The sequence below is a fragment of the Melanostigma gelatinosum genome (genome assembly GCF_949748355.1).
Source record: "Melanostigma gelatinosum genome assembly, chromosome: 7".
Taxonomy (NCBI): domain Eukaryota; kingdom Metazoa; phylum Chordata; class Actinopteri; order Perciformes; family Zoarcidae; genus Melanostigma; species Melanostigma gelatinosum.
This window is the reverse complement of record NC_136640.1, coordinates 13586072-13611238: the sequence shown is the minus strand read 5'-3', so window position 1 is coordinate 13611238 and position 25167 is coordinate 13586072. Positions and strand designations below refer to the sequence as shown.

General features: G+C 44.1%; 3 protein-coding genes across 4 annotated transcripts; 2 read left to right on the top strand and 1 right to left on the bottom strand.

Annotated features, from left to right (window-relative positions):
* itpkcb (inositol-trisphosphate 3-kinase Cb) lies at window positions 1–13410 on the top strand (the record flags this gene model as incomplete). Its single annotated transcript, XM_079272234.1, has 7 exons — window positions 1–1113; window positions 9221–9320; window positions 9400–9613; window positions 9996–10200; window positions 10684–10785; window positions 11197–11268; window positions 11416–13410. 7 exons carry the CDS (start codon window positions 1–3, stop codon window positions 11623–11625), a joined length of 2016 nt encoding a protein of 671 aa, XP_079128360.1. The 3' UTR covers window positions 11626–13410.
* An 84-nt stretch (window positions 13411–13494) lies between these two features.
* Window positions 13495–17791, bottom strand: actmap (actin maturation protease). 2 transcript variants are annotated; one of them, XM_079272235.1, is made up of 7 exons: window positions 17575–17791; window positions 17254–17456; window positions 16405–16473; window positions 15578–15702; window positions 15064–15193; window positions 14866–14936; window positions 13495–14257 (listed from the first exon to the last, which is right to left on the bottom strand). In XM_079272235.1, exons 2-7 carry the CDS (start codon window positions 17427–17429, stop codon window positions 13923–13925), a joined length of 906 nt encoding a protein of 301 aa, XP_079128361.1. In that variant the 5' UTR covers window positions 17430–17456; window positions 17575–17791; the 3' UTR covers window positions 13495–13922. The 2 variants fall into 2 exon arrangements, with proteins under 2 accessions (XP_079128361.1, XP_079128362.1); XM_079272236.1 differs by having other exon boundaries at window positions 17254–17442.
* A 480-nt stretch (window positions 17792–18271) lies between these two features.
* snrpa (small nuclear ribonucleoprotein polypeptide A) lies at window positions 18272–21642 on the top strand. The gene is made up of 7 exons (XM_079272572.1): window positions 18272–18314; window positions 18635–18715; window positions 18840–19012; window positions 20241–20426; window positions 20600–20776; window positions 20857–20945; window positions 21034–21642. The coding sequence occupies exons 2-7, from the start codon at window positions 18643–18645 to the stop codon at window positions 21191–21193; spliced, it is 858 nt and encodes a 285-aa protein (XP_079128698.1). The 5' UTR covers window positions 18272–18314; window positions 18635–18642; the 3' UTR covers window positions 21194–21642.
* The last annotated feature ends 3525 nt before the right edge of the window (window positions 21643–25167 follow it).

The window sequence follows — 25167 nt, the reverse complement described above, 5'->3', positions numbered from 1 at the left end:
ATGGGCCAAACTCGCTCGGCTCTTTCGCACACCACCGACATTCCAGGCAGAGCGAATTTGAAAGCAGGCGAAACAGCCCAGCGACTCCGCATCTGCGGTTTTAGGAGCGGAGAGAAGCATCGGACGGACCAGTTAAAAAGGAATCCGATGAAAAATAAAGTGCTATCGTGTCTGGGAAGGAGAAAGCGAGACTCCAGCCCAACAGAAGCGGATTCAGTTTGCGGAAACGAAGCCGGAGATCCAGCGACGCACCGCGATCACAGAGTAGGAAAGTTGCCGAGGGACGAGGTTGTGTCGGGGGTAGAGGATCGTCGAGCATCCCCGGGCTGTTTGGAGTCGCCGTCCGGACTAGATGACCATGTCGAAGCCACCCAACACGTCGTGAACCGAGAGGCAGCGGCTGGCTCGTCCGATGAAGTCCGCTGCGAGGAGCCAAAGCCCCAGCGAGAAGACAATGCCTCGGGTCCCCCGACGAGGGCCATGGAAGATCAGCCACTGGGGGGTGTTGTGTCTGAGGCTCGGGAGGCTCTGACTTCAGCCCATTTCCTCACCTCTGACCCGGACACTGAGCGGGCTTTCTCTAGCTTGTCCCCACATCAACCTTTGGGTCGTGGACTGACAAAAACAGACGATCACGCTGAGGGTGAAATGACGAAACGTGACTGCAGTCACGTTTCATGTCGGCCCACAGCGACCGGGGACCAACACGAGTGTTGTCCGGTGGAAAGTGAGAGCCCAAAGGACTCCGATCAGTCTCCTCATGGTCCTCCAGAGGGCCAGAGTTACGCTGGACCTATACCGACACTCATCATAACGAGAGACCCCAGCCCGACCCGCTCTCAGGGGACTCCGGCCCTGCTGACGGTCCGATCGGAGCTCAGCACCGGCTCGTGTCTGGACCCTCACCCGGACGACGAGTCCCCCTGCTCGGACAGCGGCTGCGGAGGGTCCCCTGCGCTGATGCGCTCACCGAGGAAGCTGTCCAACTCCTCCTCCATCGGCCTGTCCTCCGCCTCGTCCTTCGAGGAGTCCGAGGACGACTTCACCGGGAGCGACATCGAGTCCAGTCTGTCTCCGGCCCGGTCCATGTGCAGCCCCGACGATGGGACAGGGGTGAGTGCTTTTCCTGTGTCTTCCACCAAAAACACTTTTATTGAAACTGCCAATCATCATGAAGAGTCACCTTATGAACTGTCAGCTGTACTACAAAAAAACAACAACCATGAACAGGTTTCACTGCTTTGACGATATGCAAGTATTGCAAAATCGACCATATACTCTGCCATACAGTATGTATTCATCCCTCAACTGAACATATCATGGCATCAGGTGTAAAATTACGACACAGCTAAGAAGTGGTTTGAGACAAACTATTAAATAGAAACGCTAACATGTATAAATCCATACACACACACACACACACAGAGGACACTTGCAGGAGCCTGAAAACACACTTCTCATTGTGTTCTGTTGTGCACGTGCATAATGACAGTCCTATCAGTGGCTGCCAGATGTCATTACGTCAGTGCTGTTTGTCAGATCATCAGGCTGAAGTGCATGTCAGAGCTCAGATACTGGAAGATGTTCAAACTATGTTATGTTGATCTGTTAGGGTAGTTAATTCACATGAGCTGTGCAAATTCCTGCAGCACAGCGCGTGTCTAAAGGGGTTTTGATGGATCACGTTTTTGTTTTAAGTGATGAGGAAATGTCAGTGACGACGACATTAATATAGCTTTTCATTTGAAATATTTTGTCGAATGTGCGGTTCAAATTCCTAACGGTTGGACTCGCACACTGATAATGAAACTCGACGATAACCCATTTAAACTAGAGAAGAGAAAACTGTCTCTGATCTCCAACCCCCACCTCTGTGACTCTTTACTCACAGTGCAAATATGCTGCCACAGCAATCTAGAAGTTAGCTTACTGACCCCAGAGGCTGAGGGTGTTCCTCTCCTCCAGACATGAAATGCAGTTTAAAGCTTCCAAGCTCAGCTTCATTCTCCTGATACGTTATAGCTTAATTATTGTTGACAAAACATAAACAAATATGATTCTTCATATCCAGTCAGATTACTCGTCTTCTGTCGTCATTTGATAAAAATTCATTCTGGCCTCATTGTTATCGTCCTATCATACATCCCAAAGGTTCAGATGATAAATATTAAGTCTGGGTTTATTATTATTATTTATTAATCTGCCAACCATACAATTTCATAAAATACTGAAAGTAAACCCATGATCATTTTTCGGAGCCCGAGGTGACATCTTTAATATATTGTTTTGTTCGTCCTGCAGTCAAAAACACGAGATCAGTTTACAATGTAACCAAACAGAGAAAAGAAGCAAATCTTCACATTAAACCAGAGCGTTTGGAGTTGGGGCTGCGCAATATGTCGATATCATATCAATATCTTGAGACTAGATATTGTCTTTGGTTTTGGACATCGTAATATGTCATAAGTGTTGTCTGGTCCTGGTTTTAAAAGCTGCAGTGAAGTGATGACATGATCTGAACTTACCAGACGGTTCTAGCTGTTCAGTTCTTTCCCTTCACACAGACATGATATCCACATTACTGATGAATATTTGTCAAAAAAATAGTTTGCTGGATATTTCAGGTCAATTGATTAATTGACTGATAGCTTCAGATCTGTACAGCTTGTGACATTTCTCCCCACTTGGTTTTGAATGGGATTAGTGTATTATCTTCTACAGCTCACGTCTTCAATATTAAAATAATAATAATGCCTTTTTGTTGAGTTAGAGGGCACACCGTTTTTTATTTAACGCGTTGAATATAATAAATGGAAAAAAAGAATAATACAACTCCCATGATAGTATTGTTACCGTCTCTCCTGGTTCAGTCTTTACCTTTTGAGCTGAATCGTGGGCGTCTTTAAGAGGCTCATTTCTCCACATGACGAACACAAAGACTGGCTGCCAGTTACAGTGATGATCGTTTGACCCAGCAGGTCAGTGGACACAGTCGTGTAAATTTCCTGGCTGTCACACTGACAGCCAGGAAATGAGCAATCAGAGGAGTTGCACTGTTGTGACAAACATGAATACGCTGGTCTTCAAGTCACATTTTGTTCTCTAGTAGTTGCGTAAAACCTCTTCCTCTTTACATCACACAGTAATTAATACGAGGAGAGAGAGTGTGTGTGTGTGTGTTTGTTTGTTGTTACTGGCTCTCAGAAGCAGCAGCCACGCTGTCGCCTCCCCGACGAACCAGTTACATTTTGTTCACTCGGCGAGGTGAGCAGATACTTGCTCAAACATGCATACTCAGAGCGTATGATGCCGCGCTGCATTCAGAGTTCAGTGTGTGTGTCATGGAAAATTGGGCTGAAGGCAGAGCCGGTTGCTAGGCGACATCATTGCCATATATGGTACTTTTTTTTTTTTTCCTCTCTCTACATGTCTTGTTCTCTTTCTCTCTCTGACACACACACACACACACACACACACACACACACACACACACACACACACACACACACACACACAGTATCGACTCTGTCCCTGACATTTGAATGATATTAGATGCTAATTCCTACACACGTCTGCTCAGCCAACAATGCACATATTATTTTATAATTTATTATCAGATTACTAGACTCTCTCTCCCCCCTTATGCATGTTGCCCCGAAACCCTGTGAGCCATGCAGTGGAACAGAGAACGAGAGGAAAATGAGTGTAAGCGGACAAAACAGAGACAGAAGATCCAGTGAAACTGTGATCACTACACGTGCTGATGATTCTGCTTATGTATGCGTCCTTATTCACATGAGCCACAATTGTAGACTTGTTTTCCGTGACACACATTGTACAAAGTCCCACACATCACTCCCACACCCCTTATACACACACTCCATGCTGTTTGTTTGGGTCCACATTACTTTATAAACTATTGTAATTCTGCAGCATGACAATATACACACGCAGTGGTGGAGGAAGTATTCAGATCCTTTGATTCAGTGAGCGTTATACTATCATATATTTTTATCATTGGATTATTATTATTACTGTATCAATGTGTAAGTGGCAATTTACTTTTGTAGTTGGTTGGGATGGAGCTGAATTTAACCATTTCATGCGCTGTTTGATAGAAAATAACTTGTCAACAAATGTAGTGGAGTAAAAAGTACATGATTGCCCTCTGAATTGTAGTAGAAGTACTTTCACATTTTCACCAGTAATATTTTTACCTTCATTCAGATGTCTGTGTCCGATGAAAATTGGTGATTTTGAGTTTTTCTTTTCATGGATATGAGATTTGATTATTTATTTACATACCAAAACTCAAAAAGATTGTATTTACCGTGCTATAAAAGAGAGAATGCCAACTAACAATGGTCATATTTGAGAGGATTTACCAGCAAATATTGAGTATATTTCCATAAATGACAAACGAATACTCCATTATCAAAAGTGCTGATGAGTAATTGACTGATTCATCCCTCACACACACACATGCATAATGGAACACAATGTACCACATTAGACAGAGAGGACACTCAGACTCAGAGAAAAGAAACACAATAAATACACACAATTAAATCTAAAGCCACGCCCTCTGCTGTTCCTTCAGTGGCCCACCACAGTGATGAACACTTAAGTCGAGGGAAAGGGATGTGGTTTTAAAGTAGTGGAGTAAAGCTCTGACGGCACATGTGGCTGATAGTCGCCTGACAGGTTCTACACAAACACACAAACGCACCCCTATGTGAGTTGCGTAGTGCTGAGGAATTTGTCATGCAGACAAAAGGAGAGTATGGGGAAGGCATGTTGTCCCTGCCCCCATGAACCTGGCAGGAGATTGGCTCAGGATAGGTCCTGTGGGGATGAGAGCGAGACAAGAGAACAACGGTGAGACTGAAGGGAAAGAGAAGACCGCTCATTGTGTGGCGGTTATACCTTCAGGGGGAGAGAGCCTGAATGATTTAGTGCGGGGAGTAAAAGCAAAGCGGGGACCGGTTCAAGCAGGCATAGATGGTATAGAAAAAAGAGCAAAGTGACAGATTTCGGAATGTGGATACGCTTGATCAGTAAAGAAAATCTATTGAGAAAGTGTTTTGAGCGGAAGGGAGGAGGGACTCCATGTCGAAACTTTGACTCGGGATGACAAAGAGAGGGTGTAGAGACCGAGCAGGGGGTCAGTGTGAGAAATGAGTGTGAGCTTCTAACAGAGGAGGATTATTCACCAGGCAACACAAGCCTCAGTGTACAGCAAGGGTTTACAGCCTGAATACCTGGAATAAGAGAGAGCCGTAGCTCTGAGCCAACGGTAGACCCGGTTGCAGGTGATTGTGAAGGATCTCGGGCCGACAGGGAGGCACACGGCCTGTGGAGACCCGGGGCCGATGGTGCGGAGTGCTTTGTGCTGGCTACGTTCCCGATTCGTCTCCGGAGCGGTGTGTGCTTGTGTCAGCGCCTGCCTCCTCCTCCACTACTGCTCTGTCTGCCAGGTAAGAAATAGAACGTGGCACGTCTCTGTCCAGGGTGCAGCGACGCAGACTGACTGGTGCATATTTGCTGACGTCACGATTCATCAGAAAGATGGTACACGAGGGTAAATTATATCAAATGCAGGGTTGGCCATTCAGATGCGAGTGTGATTAATATCCTGTGTGTTGTTGCTGTTACAGTACATGATGATCCCTCTATCCGGGCTAAGAAGCAGGATCAGCATGCTTCCGGCTGTCATACGTCATGCAATCAGTTTATTTGTCAGACTGATGACTTATTTTATAGGTACACCTAACTAAAGCGAATGCTTCAAACCGAGAGGTGTCAACTCTACTTTTAGACGGTAGACGAAATATTACCAACACCATTCACTGTATTGTAATACAAACTAACAGCACCACACACGTTGAATCAGCACCTGTCTAAAACAGTTCATCAAAAACTGAACATTAAAACCTCGGAGGAGGAAGAATTACTCACAGGACTTGTTGTAGTAGACTGCATTAGTTGTAGCTAGGTGTACCGAATAAACTGGCAATGTGTTTAAATATCTTAATAGCTCAGCCAGCTGATCAAAGAAACATTAGATGAGTTGCAGAGGACTCTGTCCACAAAAACTACCTCCCAGTAAAGAAGTGCAGTTGATGTTGACGTTACTCACTTAAGATTTTATTTCCCTGTAAAATATAAGTCTACTCTACGATTATTCCCACCAAACATGAAACTTTCAGCAAACTGTGTGGAATTATTACATGTAATAAAAGACTGAAAACTAACTTAGAATAAAAAATGTTTCCTCTGTATTCATGTTTAGCTGTCAAATCACCAAGTAAACAGTTTGAAAAGTAACTTACAAATAAGGACTGTATTACCAGCCAACTACCCTTCTGTCCCCCCAAAGCACAGTACAGTACAGTTTAGTTTAGTTTATGCTGATATTTGTCTTCTCCCACTCGATCGTGTGTGTGTGTGTGTGTGTGTGTGTGCGCGTGTTGGAGAGGTGAAGTAGGGAGCACTGTAAAGACACATTCCTGTGGTCGGTGTGACTTCTCGCAGCATAACAACATTGTTGTTATCATGTGAACCTCATCCAAGTGTGTGTGTGTGTGTGTTGCTTCATAACGAACACCAGAGACATTCCCAGACAAATGCTACCTTTGGGGAGAAAAACTTGCGTTTGATTGAGAGGACGTTGTGGAGACGTACAGGAACGTGACTTCCATCTGACTTAAAGTAGGGAAGATATAAATAACTCGCATTCATCAGCATCGACTCTTTGGGGAATGGAGAAGAAGCTTATACAACACTGAGCGATGACATGAGCTCTGTGTTTTAGATCCGTGAGTTATATAAAAGAGAAAGCGGAGATGGTGAGGGTTGAACTGTGAGAGGTGAAATGTGACCTCTGTGTTTAAAAAGCTGGGATGTGTGGGACGAGGAGACAGCAACACAGTTTGCTCAGTTTGACTGGAAACAACGGTCCACATATTATTTCAACGGGATTATCTGCATTAAACGTCTCCATGAGCAGCATTATCTCTGGCTGCGACCGGTAATTTTAGTCAGATACATTTGATCCCACAGAGGCAACACATTAAGCTGTCAGCTTGAAGCAATCAGAGAGAGCGAGAGCCTGATGGTGAAAGAAGAGAAGCTGGAGATGTGGGTGTCTGCTTCACCTTTCTCTGCATGAGGAGGACAAAAGAAACTAATACTGTAATAGCCAAATGGAAAGAAGCCCAGGTTACAGTGGTCTGCTGGGTAAACATGGTGCGTGTTGTGTCCACAAACGGCTGTTATTAAGGAGATTGGATATTTTTGTACGACAGTGTTGGCGGTTTCTTAAAACGGCTCTTTTGGTTGGTTCAGCCGGGCAGGAAATGTCAATCTTTGGCACTTTTACAGAGGGACAGATCATTCATATTATAATAATAATAATAATAATATATAATAGCATGTGATCGTTCTTAATATGTCATTTATTTCTGCACTAAATTGCATGATATTTGTATGTCAAACACCCACCAAAAAGACACCTTCAATTTAATGGCACAGAGTAAAATACTGCTTAAACCTGAATGTCAAGTATGATCCTGTGACTTTAAAATAACTGATAAACGAGGAAATTCCCTACATAGCTGAGTCCTCGGTCTCGTAGACTCCTGTGTTATCAACCTTACACAAGGGGTTCTTAATTATCCCTTACAGCAGCACTTTGGAGGCCGAGCGCTGGAGACAGTTTAACTGTCTGACGGTGGATTGCTTTCTGTTTTTAATGTGGTGTAAGGGTTGGGCGGGATACTTCTCTGCTCTATATGAATACAACTGACCTGAAAAAGAGGATACGTGCTGGTAAAAGGCTCGCAGGGTTTCGAAAGGACGTCCTCTCATGTTGCAAATGCGGTGAAATGCGGTTAGTGTTCACATGTTCCATCGCCATGCTTTGCCCCGACGGCGTCAGAGGTGATGTCGGGGTTCATCTGTTGACGGGATGGACGGTCTCAGATCACAGGTTGTCTCGTATTCCCTCATTCCTCTCTGAAGGCCTGACATTGACCAGCTGTCTGACGAAGCACAAACATGTAAGGAAACAAGAGAACTTATTGTTAAAATGGTGAAAGCCCCTGAAAACTTGGCATCAAATCTCAAGTTTTTCTCAAAAACACAAAATATTCCAGACCAAATATGTAACTTTTGGACTCCATCACTCACAGTGAGGAACACATTTCAGGGCCTTAAAAACTTTTGAGTTACAAAACTGCACTCCTAAATTCAAACAGATCCCGTTTAGTCTTCTTCGTCTTCTAAACGCAGACCCTGCAGTTTCCCTTGTTTTATTGTGACAGAGTTTCAACGGAGCAGCTGTGGAAAGAATGCATGAAAGGAGAGCAGAGAGAGGCTGACATGTAAACATGGCAGAGATATGCCTGACAGGGAGCAGCACAGCCATTCACAGATGTTATTTCGTTATAAAAAGATTAGTTTTTATGATTATAGCCTCTTGTCCCTGCGTTTTATTACTCGCAGTAACTCTTTTTGTGCCTCTGTCACATTCCCGTGTTTCTGTGTTAAACATACATTTGCAAAAATCATTGTAGGAATGATCAGAGACTGTAAATTGAGAAAGAGCCGAGAGAAATTATATTCAGCATTTATATACAGTCTACTGTAATGTAACGCACGCACACACACACACACACACACACACACACATTCCCATCCTAAACTGGCTTTCGGTTTGTTGTGATTTCCCACACACACACATTCTAATCAATCGATGTCATGTTCCTCTCAGATTGCTGACGTCAAAGCCACCGTTGCACACTGTCCTTGCTCTGGTGTTTCCCAACACAGATAACCGTACCACACACACACACACACACACACACACACACACAGTTTCGGACAGTAAGGCTCTGTTTTACGACACTGCAGGGGTAGCTTTGGTAAATGTTTCATGAATGGACTCTTTTACGTATGTTGTGCACCTGGCCTAAGCTAAAGGGGAGGAACGGTCCAATGTCTATAGAGGTGTGTGTGTGTGTGTTTGAGCGCACCACAGGGTGTGTTTTCCTTTCATGAATAATCATTCTCTTGTCTGTATTTGGCTCATTGCTTAATTGTGACTGGAAGAGAAGCCCTCGCACCGATGAGTCAGAGCTTCAGATTTGTCATTTGTGTGACGATACAATGCCTTCGTGTAACGAGACAATGACGTTCCTGGTTGTTTGTATTTTTCCAGAATAAGTCCTGGCAGAAATTGAAGACCATGGTCCACTGGTCCCCCTTCGTCGTGTCCTTCAAGAAGCGTTACCCATGGGTGCAGCTAGCCGGCCACGCAGGTATACAGTTTGCTGAACATCATCCCACAGGCATGATTTTATCTTCAGTGTTTAATTCTGTCCGTCTCCTTCTCCAAAGGGAACTTCCAGGCCGGCGAGTACGGACGCTTGTTGAAGCGATTCTGTGAGTGTGAGCAGCAGTGCCTACAGAAGCTGATGAAGGACACACTGCAGCCCTATGTGCCTGGTTATTATGGGATAGTACAGCGGGAGGAGCAGGATTATAACCTGATGGATGACCTGCTGGCTGACTTTGACTCGCCCTCCATCATGGACTGTAAAATGGGCAGCAGGTAAGACTCGGCACAGGGTGACAGCAGCGGGATTGTGGGGCGAACCATTTGCCAAAATCATATTGAGCCAGAAACCATTTTATCTTTTATCATTTTACCTTGAAAATAGATGAACCTTCCTACAGATATCAGCCTTAACACAGTTTAACCCCATCGGTTATCTGCCTCTCCATCACATTTACTCTACATGATAATAATAATGTCTGTATTTGTCGTCAACAAAGTGCTGAACAGGTTTAAATTAGAGCTCAGACTAAAACAATTAGAAAATGACAATATAAATAATGAAAATTTAAAAAACGGGAAAAGGGAGGAAAAACAAAATGTATCATTGAAATGCATGAAAAAGAAACGATTAAATGTTAAGCTTTTTACGTTTCAGGACGTACTTGGAGGAGGAGCTGATGAAAGCCAGAGAGCGTCCACGATTGCGGAAGGACATGTATGAGAAGATGGTGGCAGTGGACCCCGGGGCCCCCACTGAGCAGGAGAGGGCCCAGCAGGGAGTCCTCAAACCCAGATACATGCAGTGGAGGGAGACTCTCAGCTCCACAGCCACTCTGGGCTTCCGCATCGAAGGCATTAAGGTCAGAGGTCATCCCGGACTGTTAGCATGCCTGACTGTCGCACACACACACACACACACACTGGAGAGGAAATGGAAAACGCAGTCTGTTAAAGTTTGGGCTGGATGTGCAGACACAGACGGAAATGTTTGTTCCTTCAAAAATAAATACAGGGCTGGTTGTCATGTTGCACTAATAACTCGTTTTGCAGGAACTCAAACTGCTCATGACACTGTGAGCATTACAAGCAGCGGTTTTGTTTTCCAGAGGAACAAGCTGTGGAATCTTATATTTCTATATTCATAAGTTGGCGTGTGCTGTTTCTCCTCAGCTAAGCACAGACGTAGTTGTACTGCACTGAGTGCTCAGCAGGAAACAGGGTTTGAAGCTGAAATGAGTCTAGAAGCTTTAAATTCATTACTTGATGTTGATATTGTCCTTGTGGAGGTAAAAATAAGAGTAAGCGGAGTGAACCAAATATCTTGTTTTCTGTTTTCCCTCCAGAAAGCCGATGGAACCTGCAACACCAACTTTAAGAAGACGAAGCACAGGGAGCAGGTGATGCAGGCCCTGGAGGACTTTGTAGCTGGCAACACTCACATTCTGGTTCGTCACTCGTCGTTACTACGTTACTACGTTACCACTTCTGCTGCCGTTACGGCTCGTCTTCCGAACAAGCAAGCAAGGAAGCTTTCGCTTGTTACCTAGCAACAGGTCCTCGCCAAGAAAGAGTTTGCCGCATAACGCCTCCATAACAGCAAACTGTTGTTTACAGACTGCAGCTTCTGTATGTGTTGAACAAACAATATATGATTAATGCTCTTTAAGGTGCTGGTGACTTTTGGGCTCTGTCACCCTGTTTCCAGTCTTTATGCTAAGCTACGTTAGCTAGCAGGATCTAAATATTATTTTTATGTATTAAGCTGCAGCTGCATCAAGGAAGGACAATAAATTAATAAGTGGAAAATAAATACAATAAAAGGTTTTTTTAAGTCTTTATTTTTCTCTTTTTCTTAGAAACTCTACCTGCAGCGGTTGGAAGAACTTCGATCCGTCCTTGAGCAGTCGCAGTTTTTCAGGACACACGAGGTGAGACACACTGACACACATTCAGTTCTCATGATTTCTAAACCGACCCGTTCGCCGGGTTGGAAGATTTTGCGATATCGTTCTGCCAGTAGCTTCTTTATACGCGTAAAGCTAGACTCACCCTGCTCACCGGTTTCTCCGTCGCAGGTCGTGGGCAGCTCTCTGCTGTTTGTGCACGACGCCTCGGGGAAGGCCAGAGTGTGGATGATCGACTTTGGGAAGACGGTTCTCCTGCCGGAACCTCAGACCCTGGACCACAGGACTCCCTGGATGGAGGGCAACAGGGAGGACGGCTACCTGTGGGGCCTGGACAACCTCATAGACATCTTCAGCACTATGCTCCCACAGACATCGTGAGAGGGAGACTCCAATAAAACACTGATGTCCAGATGGTGGAAGAGATACAAGATCGGGAGAGTTTTAAGAAAAGATTACACAAACTGAGAAGTATCCAAGTGTCTTTATCCCGTTGTACCTGTGCAAGAAGAGGACGAATGAAGTCAAACACAGGATTTCTATTGCAGTGGAATATGCCAAAGGCCAACTTCACGCTTGATGCTCCTCTTGGGGACAGATGACCTGTGAGGAGTTGAGGCAAACAGTAGAAGGAAGAGACTTGAATGCAGAGTTGTAACTTTTGTCACATGGACAGTCTGAACTCATGGCCCTCGGCAGTCACTTCTCCCTGCAAAGACACGCGCTTTGACGTTGCTCATCTTCCTCCTCAACGTCTCCCTCTGTTGGTGAGAGTTGCGCCATGAACTCCATCCAGAGGTATGAACCCTTTTCACGAGGCCTTCGAGGAGCATTGGGTGTGAACGGGAGTGATTCTTTTTGTCATGGACCATTTTTGATGTTTCAGGAAACAGCAACACTACAACACTGGTCAGACCACGTGTTAAATAACTCAGTGTGTAAATACATTTTTTTTATTTAAATTTTTTTGGCCTTGGTATAACCTCCTGAACTTGTTTGTACAATTTCTGTGTCTATCTTTTTTTTAAAGAACGAGCTGTTTGATCATTCCAGTGCAGTGGACTCCTGCTATTTTTCTTCCAAAGAGTTCACCCACGTATTAACTGCTTCAGAATATAATCCCAAAGTTTAACTTCCTGCAGAAAAAGTATTTTCTAAATTTGGATTTTTGTATGATAATGCAGTGAAACTTTGTTTTTCTCATTTAACTGTACAGTAAGCAGCTTGGCGGCCATGTTTGTCTGGAATTTATTGCACTACGGATCCTCACGAAGCCATCGAACAAATCAAGTGTGTCTTAAAATGGGAAGCAGCAGTCGAGTGCTGGGTTTACAGATGCAGACTTTTAGACGTTTAGAACATGAATTTAATTTGTCGTTACCACTTCATTCCCTCTGGTCAGTGTTGCTTTGGATCTGCAGGGAGTTTTACAGCGAAGCAGTGGCGTAAAGGGTGAAATGAAACTGGAATTACCTGATTTAAATGTCGGGTCTGTTTAAGGTTTTTGTGAGGTTTCACTTGTGTGTCGGCTTAAACGTTAACTGGAAATTTCAAACGTGTCTCATGATTAAACAATGACGCATAATCAAATACGAGAATGTCCGTTTTGAACACGAGGACGTTGCTGTAAATCATTTAGCGACACTAAACACTTGGTTTGTGGGGTTGAATCTTGCCATGCGAGGATGGAGCGTTTACAAAGAGACATTGTTTTATTTAGGTATTAAGTCGCAGTGCTTATGAGCATGTGTGTGTCATCATCCCTTGACTGGAATGCAGCAGGTCGGTAAAAACAACTTAGTCAGCGTCAGGCAGCAGTGTTTGGGCGTGTGTGTTAGCCGCAAACACCCGACTCCATGGAATTGGAATTCAAATTCAGGAATTCAGTTTTTCCATCTCCAGAGTAAACATACTGGGAGAGAGGAACAATCTCGTGTTTACAAAGTATTATATTTCTTCGCCCACGAATCCTCTATATTTGTAAAATAGCAAACTGTCAGGTTTTCAAACAGGGTTCGGCTTCATTATTTCGAAAACTGGATTCATAAACACTTTTTTTTATTTTTTAAAAAGCAGTGTATTTCTGCACAGGCAGACTGGTGAAAATTGATATTAATTCTCTGCTTTGTCCAAGTCATGGATTGCAATAAACTGGAAATAATTTGAGTTGTTGTGAGAAATGTTTTTCCTGTTCTCAGTCTCGCTCTCACTCACACACACACACACACACACACACGCACTCTGATTTCAGCGTCATTTCACTAAATATCCCAAAACATTTACAGGTAGGCAGTGAACCAAGATGACAAAGTATTAAATCGAGAATTCAAACAATTTATCGTACAAATCTATTCCATTCAGTCAGTGTTGTATTTGTCGCATTGTAAACCTGCATGACAAAAAAAAAAACTATTCTCCAAAAGAACTGCACTCAGTTTGAATAGTTTTTTTCCAACATATTGATGAAACAGTGCAAATACAGTATTTCTTTTGATAATGCCATCCTATGTGCTGATTGGCCCACAACACGGCCTGCAAAGGGCTCAACACAGCGACAGGAACTCGCTCGTATCTTCACCTCAAATCCCCCGAACAGGATCCACAATCACCACAACAGTAGCACATAGTGATTCTCTTTAAAGCCCTTTACCACACAGCCGGCTCCTGCGTCACATGTATTACCGCTTCTCTGTCCTTGTGTGGAGCATCACCGCCCGTCCAGCCAGCCCGGCCTCCACCCCTCCCCGAGGAACCACATACTGGGTCCCGTCAGTCGCTCTCTGAGGGTCCATCGTCCTCAGCTGCTCGTTACTCCGAGCTATGCTGTCCAGACTCCACAGCTGGTAGCGCAGGCTTTTACCCTGCTTAGCCAGGACGTGAACCTCTTTGAGTGCCGCGTTGGCGACGGGACAAGCGGAGCTGCTGTCCACGGCGAGGCAGAGCCAGGGCAGAGTGGGATCAGGCCGGGTGTGCTCGCTGCTCACGCTCCCCTGGTCCACACCGAGGAGAACACCTGGAACAGAACCAATAGATGTGTGACATGTGGATGTTGTTCTCAAATATCTGCACAGTATTACTCAACATTTGTGCTTTTAATAGGCTATTCATATAATATATATTCACAAATAAACAAGTTTAACAGCAAGATATCGCTAGAAACTGTTTCACTTTAATTATTTACTCTTAAATTTAAAAAAGCAGACAGACATTTTTGTATTTCAACAGTATTTTCACCATGTGCACGCAGTTATATCACTTGTACAAACCAATTAACATCAAAGGGATTGAGAACTTCCTAAAAAATACAACTTATCTTCATGTTTTAACATGCAATAAATGACCTGCCTGGTGTCCTATTTGTGACGTCAGAGTTGTTCAATAGTATGTTCCATCAAATACACCCACACCTCAAATTTGCTGAAGCTCACTGCTGACCCGCAATATGCTGCCCAAAGTTCAATTTTGTCTGTTTACTGCAGTGAAAAAGCTCCAAACCAGCTTCATGAAACAGACTTGCCCTGGTTCAGTTAGTGAGGGATAACTCGAGACCCTTCACAATAAGCCCTGCTGTTCTGAGCCCCCTTCATCAAACACCCCTCCGGTGAGCGAGCTACCAGTTACCTGAAGCGACTGCCCAGTGCGCCCTGTGGCCGCTCCGCTGGCATGGCTCGTGGTTGTAGTCCTTATCATATCTGTACGTACGATCAAGGAATTATGTCCTTTCATGACACAAGTAGCAGTTTGAAAAACAACAACCACCACACAGTGAAGTTTGTTTCCATCAGAACAGCCCTCGTGGCTGTTTTGTTTTGGGGATACGGGATGAGAACAGGCTGTCTCCCCCACAGGTGTGTGATGATGGCTGCAGCATTATGACCACTTAAACCCCCCGACAGCAGCTCTGCCTCACAGCCACAGACCTCCTCTGCCAGCAGGGCCATGTTGTCAGCTGACAAAATAAAAATCTCAATGAGAACATAAAGAGACCAGACATCACAAACAGTTGAAATTGCACTTTAGTTGCTTGTGAAACATAAAGAGTGAATTTATACTAAAAAAAACATATTTTAGTTGCAAACCTGGTTAAAACTTCCACATTTTAATTGCGTCCTACATCTTGAGTGTAATGTCGTATTTGTACTTCTGAAGACATCCAGTGATGTCAAGGTAAGAATTTTATCTTCAACGCTTCATTGTGCTGTCAGAAAACTTCCAATTTCCCGAAACAAAAAATGGGTGATCCATTACAACAGAGACACACACCCCTCTTTGTTCCACTTTTTATTCGACATCCTTCACAATAGACTCAAAACCGTTTACACACTGTTGTTACCTGAGAACATTTCCCCCTGCGCCGTGTATCCCCTGCTCAGTGCCGTCTGAAGGACAGTTTCCATGTCGATGCTCAGCTGAGGCTTTCGAAGGTGAGCGGACATCCACAGAGCCACCAGACCGCACCTGAAAGTAAATGAATAACACGCTCAGTCACAAGCTGGCAGATCATATCACCTTTAATGACTTGAAACAGAAAATAATTCAGGTCAAACTAATAAAACCATAGCCCCGTTGAACAGTTTTGGGAACTGTTTTATTTGTGTTATAAAAGTGCTATTCAGTCAAACGTAGATCAAGGTGTTGCTTGACATCAGAGATGCACCGGTTGCAATTTTTTGGGGTCAATTCTGATTACCGATTATTTAAAAGTCAGACTTGCCGATTCCTATTTTCTTTTTAAGAACTATAATTAACAACACCAACATTTTTGAAACTTTCTTCAATGGAGAATTCAATTGCACAGCTGCAGCTGCGAGTGTGATTTTCATAGTGTGTGTGCGTGTGACGTTACTGTCGGCCGACATTTCCCCAAATTTAAATTGAGCGAAGTTAAAGGTAGCTAACATGGTAGTGTGGGCGCCAGACCGCAGCAGCCCGGGATTGAATCCAGACTCTTTGCTGCATGTCGTCCCCTCTCTCTCCCCCTTTCAGTCTATGTAACCTGTGTATTTAATAACGGCAAAATGGCAAATAAAATCATCTTATAAATAAAATCTGATCCACCAGTCACTGGACATGTTCGATCAGCTGACAGCTGCTTGGGGGTCGACCGGTGGCATCTCTACTTGGCACATCTGGGTCTGACGTCATAGTTTACTGACTTACTGTGGACCATCTTGGATGAGGGAGGGCACATATGTGTTCACCAGTATCCACTGCAGGTCCTTCCTGAAACTGAAGCACACAAGAAAGCAAAAAAGGCCGATAAATCCTTTCTTTGTGAGGCTTAGAACATCAATTTGTTTGAATTTGTGTCGTCGTTGATTCAACTCTACGTTAATTTATGAGGCTGTAGTTAGTGTTGAGTCAGGATTATATTACCAAATATTGAGGTTTTTACCAACTGACTTATGTTTGTAAATTTGGGTGGACAAAATATTAGGAACACCTTTCAAGACAAAGCAGTCCATTACAACACCTCTAGAGCTGCGACTCAAGTGCTTGATTAACCGCTTGGTTTATAAAGTGTCGTAACGTGGTGACAAATGGTCGTTACAATCTCCTAAAGCCCAAGGTGACTTCTTCATATTGCTGGTTTTGGCCAATCAACAGTCAAAAACCTGAAGACATTCAATTAACTCCCACAAATGATGAAGAAAAGCAAGAAAGCATCACAGCTGAGAAGCTGGAGCAAAAGAATATTTGGTATTTGTCCTTTAAAAATTACTTTCATGATAAATTGATTACCACAGTAGTTTTTTTGTATTATCAATTACCATGTTGCCTATATCCTCAATAAAGTTGACAACACCTCTGTGACAATGTCAATAGAAAAGCAAACATCGTACGCTTCACACAGGTGGGATTCATTGCAGAGCAATTGGATTGGATTGTACATGTGTGTTTTATAATCTTGTAACTAATTGATTGTGCTCAAACGATGGTTACAATGTCTGATGTTCAGGTTAAATGAGCAAAACGAATTATGTTGTCATCTCTCGTTGTAAATCTCACCTGCTCTCTCTCTGACTGAGCAGTAAGCGGGCCTCTGTGTGGTTCCCCTCCACAGTACTTCTGCTACTGGCTATGGTCTGATACAGCTTCTTCTTGGGGGATGAGGCTGGAGGTGGAGGTGGTGGACCTGGAGCAGGTGGTGGTGGTGGAGGTGACAAGGGGAACTCCACTGACATCTCTACTGAGCTCCTATTGAATTAACCCTGACAGAGGTGGTACTTTGGTTAGTATTTTTGTGCATCTTTGGAAAGAGGTAAGTTACAATTTTATTAGCATTGTAATGCATGCAGCCTAACCCGCCCACCCTTCACTGTCTCCTACCTCCTAGTCTGCTCGCTCTGTAGCCTGCAAGCGAGGCGAAAAGTTAGTGAAGTTATCTTCGCTCGGTGTTCAATGCTATTTGATGAGAAACCGATATCAACGGTCGTCTCCTGTTAACTGTAATAGCTCACAAAAAGTATTTGTCATATTTTATCCACTAGATCCTACACACACGTTTGAGACTAGCAGCGCTGAGCTAACAGCAACGGTGTTTTGGTTTTAACCATATTTGCCAGACAGAGTGATTCTTCTTCGTGTCGGCTGAGCTCACACACCAACGGTTAAAGGGTCATAGCGCCCTCTACTGCATCCACGTTAGAGTGCATGACACTACATCATTTTGATATGAGCTGCACTGCTAATTTATGTGTCCGAGTAACTATTACCTGCCTAACAGGCAAAAAAACGATTCAAAAGGGCAATAAACCCATCTGAGCAGGAACAGGTGTTATACCACATTGTGTGACCTGAGCTATCAAAATCTGTCAATCAGTCGGTAAAGGGTCCATTTTTTTAATGTGAAAATATGTGGTCCTTTCGAAACGATATTATTTGACACCATGTGTGGCAAACGCAGCTGTAGCAAAGTACAGAAAGTGTGATAAAAATTAAACGTTTTCGGTGGTCACCGAATCTGATTGGTCACAATATTTAGCGGAAACGGCCCCTGTGTTGTTTTGTTAACGCGAGAACAGAGCACGGGATTTGAGAGGGCACGGGCTTTCATTCAGCATTTCGAGGTGAGTATTCCGTCGACAGCGAGCTGATCAAATAAATACTTTCTTGTTAATCAAAACCATTTGTAGACTTAAATATCCCATTTGTACGTTATGTGATAATGAGGGCCGTCGGGCGTAAGCGATAGATTATTACATTTAGATCTAGTGAGCTAAATAACATTAGCTATAGCTAGTAGTTAGCTTGTAGGCTAACGTTCACCCCACGTTATTGAAGCCGGACGGTTGTTACGTTAGCTGCTTGGCGGCTAATCGAGAATTGTGCTCTTATCTGGTTTATACAGAACATTTAAATAGTTTTCCCTCCGACCACTCATCCGCAGGTTAAAAGATGGCCGCTCCGGATGTACGGCTCAATCATACAATCTACATCAACAATTTGAATGAGAAAATCAAGAAAGATGGTGAGTTTATCCTTCACGTTACCTTCTAGCTTTGAGTTTCTGGCTCCAAGTAAACACACACGGCTCACAGAGCGCCTCTCCAATCAAACTGATGGTTTCTCACATTTGTTTCCTGTTTCTGCAGAGTTGAAAAAGTCGTTGTACGCCATCTTCTCACAGTTTGGACAGATTTTGGACATCTTAGTTGCACGAAACCTGAAGATGAAGGGTCAGGCCTTCGTTATTTTCAAAGAGGTTAACAGCGCTTCCAATGCTCTGAGATCCATGCAGGGATTTCCTTTCTACGACAAACCCATGGTAGGTTAATCACAGTGTATACCAAGTCACTTTACAGACATTTAAAGATGGCACAAATGATCTACACCAGGGGTGTCCAAACTTTTTTCAAAGAGGGCCAGATTTGATAATGTGAAAATGCCAAAGGGCCAACAGTCCCTGCTAACATTATTTTAAACAATACAAGTAGCCTATACATACATTGTTATTGAATCATTTTATTTTCAATGACAGCAAATAGCAATGTAACCAAATGTAAGCATTCATGTGTGAACACATCTCAACAACTATTCTGCCTTTCTTTCACATCTTGAAAGTCAGATAACACAAAGAACAAGCTATCTAAAAGCTAATTACATAGAAACCGATCAATATTCTCACCTCAAGACAATCTTAAATGTGACTTAGTGAGGGTGATGAAAAGTTGTCTCACATTTAAGTTCAACACACATGAAACAGGCTCACGAAAAAAATCAAGTTGTCTCTTCGTATCTGATGATTCAGTGTTACGAGCCAGGCAAACATTAGCAAACTCTGTCTTCTTCTCGGGGCAAATGTTTTCTGCTATTTTCATAACACAGTCTTTGATAACCTCACCTTCCGTAAAAGGTTTGTCATGTTTAGCAATTACCACGGCCACTCCGCAGCTTACTTTGATGATGTTTTCATGTGAAAGGGACCGCTGCTGTGTGGCCAAGTTATCTTGGAGTTGCTTCACTTTTCTAGCACGGTCGCTCTCTGATAGCTTGTTGTAGCATTAGCACGTTTGGTCTCGTAGTGTCTCTTTACATTATATTCCTTAAACAAGGCAACAGTCTCATGACAAATTAGGGAGACACAGTTGTTTCGGTTTTCGTTGAAAAAAATATTGCGATCTCCACCTCTCCTGGAAGCGGCGGCCCTCATTATCGACTTTCCTTTTTTTACTTGCCGTAGCCATGACAGTTCAAGGGTCAGAGCCAATTTCTAACAGCCAGACAGTTACAGAGTGGTGCTGCCACCATGAGGTAAAAATAGGAATTGCATGTTGAATTTGTATGATTTATTCATTCCGTTTTGACTGTGCTGGCGGGCCATAAATAATGCATTTTAAGACAGAAGGCGCGGGCCGTATAAAATCTGACCTCGGGCCGTGATTGGCCCGCGGGCCGGACTTTGGACATGCCTGATCTACACACTATTAGAACTGCATATAAATTGTAGCCTCTGAGGCACATGAGGTCTTGACTAACTCATCTGTCTCTTCCAGCGTATACAGTATGCCAAGATCGACTCAGACATCATAGCTAAAATGAAGGGGACTTTTGTGGAGCGTGATCGTAAAAAGGAGAGGATCAAGAAGGTCAAAGGGGCTGAAGCAGCAGCAGCAGCAGCTAAGAAGGGTGTACCAGGAGCTGCGGTGCCCATGGTTGCTGGCGTACCTGTTGCCATGCCTGTAAGTAGAGCAATAGGGGTTCTATTGTTCATCCGTTTTTAGAATTAATGATTAAGCGGTAGCATACAGGCGCCCCCAGATTAGAGTGGCGGTCATTGATGGTGTAGGTAGGGGGAAAAAATAGGAATAAGATGGAACTGACGCGCTCGTCGCTGTTGTATTCTCCTCTTCAGGGAATGCCTCCCATGAGCCAGGCTCCCCGTATGATGCACATGCCGGGCCAGCCGCCTTATATGCCGCCTCCTGGCATGATGCCTCCTCCGGGGATGGTGCCTGGTCAGATGCCCCCTGGTAGCATGCCTCCTGGCCAGATGATGCCTGGACAGATGCCTGGACAAATGCCCCAACAGGTATGTTGCCATTGTATTTTATTTTTTAACTATTGGCCTGGTCATTCTATTCTGATCTCTTCTCTCGTCCATCCTCACAGGTTGCAGAAAATCCTCCCAATCACATCCTCTTCCTCACCAACCTGCCAGAGGAGACGAACGAACTCATGCTCTCCATGCTCTTCAACCAGTTAGTAACGACTCCCTCTCTGCATTTGATTTTGCACTTTTGTATTCGTCCATTTATTGGATGCCTGACTGTATTGTTGTGTATTCAGGTTCCCCGGGTTCAAGGAGGTGCGTCTGGTCCCTGGTCGTCACGACATCGCCTTTGTGGAGTTTGAGAACGAGGTGCAGGCCGGCGCTGCACGAGACGCACTACAAGGCTTTAAGATCACACAAGCAAACGCCATGAAGATCTCATTCGCTAAGAAATAACTCCTTTCCAGTCCGGTCTTTTTCCTACATGTACACAGGTCTTTTTAGAAATGTACAGCAGTGACCCAAGCTATGAAACATTTTTAGAAATTGACGCTCGAGAGTGCAGTTCGGGCGGTGTTTTTTCTTTTTTTTTTTCCCTTCATTCAGGATTACATGTAAGTATGTAAGTATACATCCTTTGCATCAAGTTGCTGTGTATTATCGCACCACACTTGCAGAACTCTTGACTTACAACAACGGTCAGGTAAATGTATGGAGGAGTTCTTCATCCTATTGATCAGGGTCAATGCTGGTTTACATTTTACTTTTTTTTACACTCAAATCATCGAGCAACTTGATGTGTCGTCTGTATTTTGTTGTCATGAAGCATTGCACCCAGGGTCTGGTCTACCAGACATTGTACCTGGAGCTTTTCTGTTTTTATAATTAAAATGAATTTCCTTTGAGACGGTGTTCTGCCTCACTTCTTATGTATTTATGTTTCAACCTAACCTACTTTACTATACCTCTGATGTTGAGGTGTGTTGTTGTTACTCCCTCTTTGTCTTGAATTTTGCTGAAACTTTGAATTTTCAGCAATAATCTGTTAATGCAGGGGTCGTATGGAAACCTCAAAAGTACGGCTTATTTAAAGAAATTGCTTGTGTAGCTTCTTGGATCATAAAACAGCCAACCCTGAGTCCTCTGGAAGACAAAGTAGATTATCATAATAGTATTTGAGTCAGCAGTAGATCTCAAAGGGAAATGTAGCAAGGCAGAGAAGGGTATTCATGTCATGCAACAAAACTCCTTGGCATGACTCCATCTCAAGACTGATTTACTCCCAAATTCTCCACAAAAATTCTCGAAAATTGAATTCTTAGACCTTGATTACATATTTTATTAGAAAGTGGTCCAGCGCTGATAATGTTCAGAGCATTATGGGCCTCGATACAAATCATCATATCCCTCCTGCTTTCAAAGTAAACCAATTGGAGTCTCATTCAATTTGTGCTTTGAAGTACACATTGCCCACCCAAAAAAAATCTATCATCAAATCGCATCTTTATTTGGCCTTTGAGATGGATTACTTATTTCCAAAAATAAATTGGATTACACAATTACCTGGCCAGTCTTGAGCCATCAAGCGTTTCCTTTTTTTTGTATTGTAGAATTTTATATATATATATATATATATATATAATACACACAGATATAAATATATATAGGTATTCAAAATATTTTTCTAATTAACTAGTAATCAAAGCTGTTAGGTAACTTTAGTGAAGTGGATACAACGGTACTTTTCTTCATAATGTAGTGGAGTTATTGAAGTATTGGGTAGCGTGACAATTAAACGCGTCAGAATTCAGATTATGCTGTAGACCTCCTTCCATAAACACTGAGTAAACTGATGTGATATTTAATGAACGCCAATGGGAACAATTGTCTTGAGTTTGCCAATTAGTAAATGCCTGCTGTGTGTTGTGCAGCACACCCTCAAAGGCCTCCACACACGAGTAACTACAGGCCAAGAAGGACCACCACCTCCCCTCAAAGGCTGGATTCATGAGTGCGGGGCGGAGTGATGTGTGAATCCAGCCTGAAACGCTTAATTTAGACTCTCACTGCGCAGCGGCCGGCGCACAGACTCCCTGTTGTGGATTTAAACTGTGGCCGAAGTAGTTGTCTTCAGGTCAGCTCAACAGTGTACACAGAAATGCGCATTCTTCTGTAGTTTCCCAAGCCTTTCCACACTCCCTTATTTTGCCTTGAGAAAGCGCTGACCTTAGCCACAAGGGCGCCATGTGTGAGTGAGTGTCGCATGCTCTTGGCAACACGCCTAGTGCCTTCCAATTCACCAACACAGTGATCTTTCAGTTGCAGGGTCTGAAAGGCAACTTCTACGTATCCGGTGGATTAGGTTTGGGAGTTGTGTGTGTGAGTGAGCGCAAACATCAGCTGGTGACGGTGCATAATCTGTATCCACGGGCACCTTTTGCTTTTTAAGATGGTGTTCACTTAAACCCAGGCCACAGACCAGCAGTGGGCCAGTCCTCAAACAAACTGACCCCACACAAGCCCCTCAAACCCTGGCTTAGACCTGCATTTTATTTTCTACAGTTCATACCAAATATGGCATTCTGAAATGTGTGCAGCTATCACAAAACGAGCTAATCCAAAATAAATATTTTCAGAATAAAACGTTTGTAACTGACGTTACAACTTTGTTTCGGAGTGTAACTCTTTAGAAAATATTGTTCTTTCATTTTTGACAATTAAGAGCAGAAAGTGTCATACAGCACATAATGGTCACGTGCACCAGCAGTTCCCAGCTGTCTTAAAGACTTAAATGGTGATTCTGCCCAAAAGGACACATGTGACCATTAGATGGTGCCAAATACACTCCAGGTAACCAGACCCACAGAGTTTGAAGGTTGCTGTTTTTTGTTGAGTCCGGCTCAGGTAAACCACGCACACAGCAGCCTCTGAGCAGACCCAGTCATATCTGCGTGTTTCCGGATGGTTCGTTAGAATTCAGCTCATGTCTTGGAGGTCACTGCTCCGCTATGCAAATCAACCCCTCTGCTCCTTAAGAGCCCTCTGTTCTGCTCCGGGGGTCACTGCAGAGCGCTGGGCCGCTGAAAACACCAGCGGTTGTCAGGGAAGCTCTTGCGCAAGGCAAGGAGGAGGGAGGCAGCATCTCATTAGATTTCCTCCGATGAAGAAGGTACATTGTGTGGAGGTCAATGCATCCAACAAGACGAGGTCCGGAAGTCAGATGTGGAAAATATGCCATGTGACCGGTGCCAATATTCAAAGGAAGCCTAGATGCCCCACAATTCTCTTTTATATCCATGCTCTCACCCGGTTAGTATTTATTGCAGCCGGCGGCATCATAAAGCGGCGGCATGTTCCCACAGCCGACAAGTCTAATCATAAATGTGGTTATGACAATCAGTATGCAGGTGCGTGTATGGGCACCTGTGCCACGTGTGCCATCACGCGCGCAAAGACTATCCTCTTCATTAGAAACTCTCCAAAGCGGCAGTTTCGGTTGTTTTTTGTCAATATATTTGTCCCTTTCGTGTCACCAGCCGTAGCAGACTGGTATTTTAATTACGGAGGGCTTCAGCTTCAAACGCCCATAGAAACGTTCCCGTGCAGACGCCACCCGAGCCTGAGCAAAACTGTGACGAGCAGTTAATTGGCGCGGCGGCGCTTTGAAGCGAGCCGCGGGACAGCAGCGCTCTGAAACCGGAGGAGACGAACCAGCGAGGTGCCACAAAAGGTACGGAGGAAACGGTAAACCCACAGAGGAGAACTGAAACGCATTCGGGATAATACCATGCGTAGGCCTACATGTGACATACAGAACAAAAAAAGTTTGGGAGGGTTGGTCCGCAGGTTGCGCAAAGTGTAGAGAGAGCTAAGAGATAAGCGAATTGGTGCGCGCTGGGAACCATCCGGACAAGAGCTGAAAGACGGATATTCCCTGCCTCAGGACACACCCTCCATGCTCTCTCTCTCCCTCTCGCGCTCTCTCTCTCTCCCTCTCATTGTTTCCCACAGTGACTCTGTCGCCGCCGGGCTTCGTATCGGGTTAACAACTGACCAACCACCGGCTTAGATGAAAGAAGCGCAAAGTGAAATCATTCCCCTGGAGAGACGCAACTTCGGTGCCGGCTTTCATGCACTCTTCACGAAGTAGGACGAACATAGATGTTTTTTGTTTTTTTCAAGTCTTTTTATGCGGTAACCAGGCTTGAAGAGAGACCGAAGAAGAAGAAGAAGAAGAAGAAGAAGAGAGAGTGTGAGCTCATTTGGATGAGAGTTCAAGTCAAGTGAGCCGGCAGATTGGACCTTTTTAAAGCCTCTTAACGCAAGTGGTGGGAGGAATACAGCGCAAAGGGGAGCGTGTTTGTGTGTCATTCCCAGTGGAAATCCACCCCGGACACAGCGGCAAGGGGTTGATCAGGTGTGCGTTTTAT

What these genes read in the sequence shown, in the direction of transcription:
- actmap (XM_079272235.1), bottom strand. Translation starts at nt 17,429, where the DNA reads ATGTCAGTGGAGTTCCCCTTGTCACCTCCACCACCACCACCTGCTCCA. An exon ending in CTCATCCAAGATGGTCCACA is followed by an intron (nt 15,703 to 16,404) that starts GTAAGTCAGTAA and finishes ATTTACTTTCAG; the next exon opens with GTGCGGTCTGGTGGCTCTGT. An exon ending in GCAGGGGGAAATGTTCTCAG is followed by an intron (nt 15,194 to 15,577) that starts GTAACAACAGTG and finishes TTATTTTGTCAG; the next exon opens with CTGACAACATGGCCCTGCTG.
- snrpa (XM_079272572.1), top strand. Translation starts at nt 18,643, where the DNA reads ATGGCCGCTCCGGATGTACGGCTCAATCATACAATCTACATCAACAAT. An exon ending in GCGTACCTGTTGCCATGCCT is followed by an intron (nt 20,427 to 20,599) that starts GTAAGTAGAGCA and finishes TCTCCTCTTCAG; the next exon opens with GGAATGCCTCCCATGAGCCA. An exon ending in CTCTCCATGCTCTTCAACCA is followed by an intron (nt 20,946 to 21,033) that starts GTTAGTAACGAC and finishes TTGTGTATTCAG; the next exon opens with GTTCCCCGGGTTCAAGGAGG.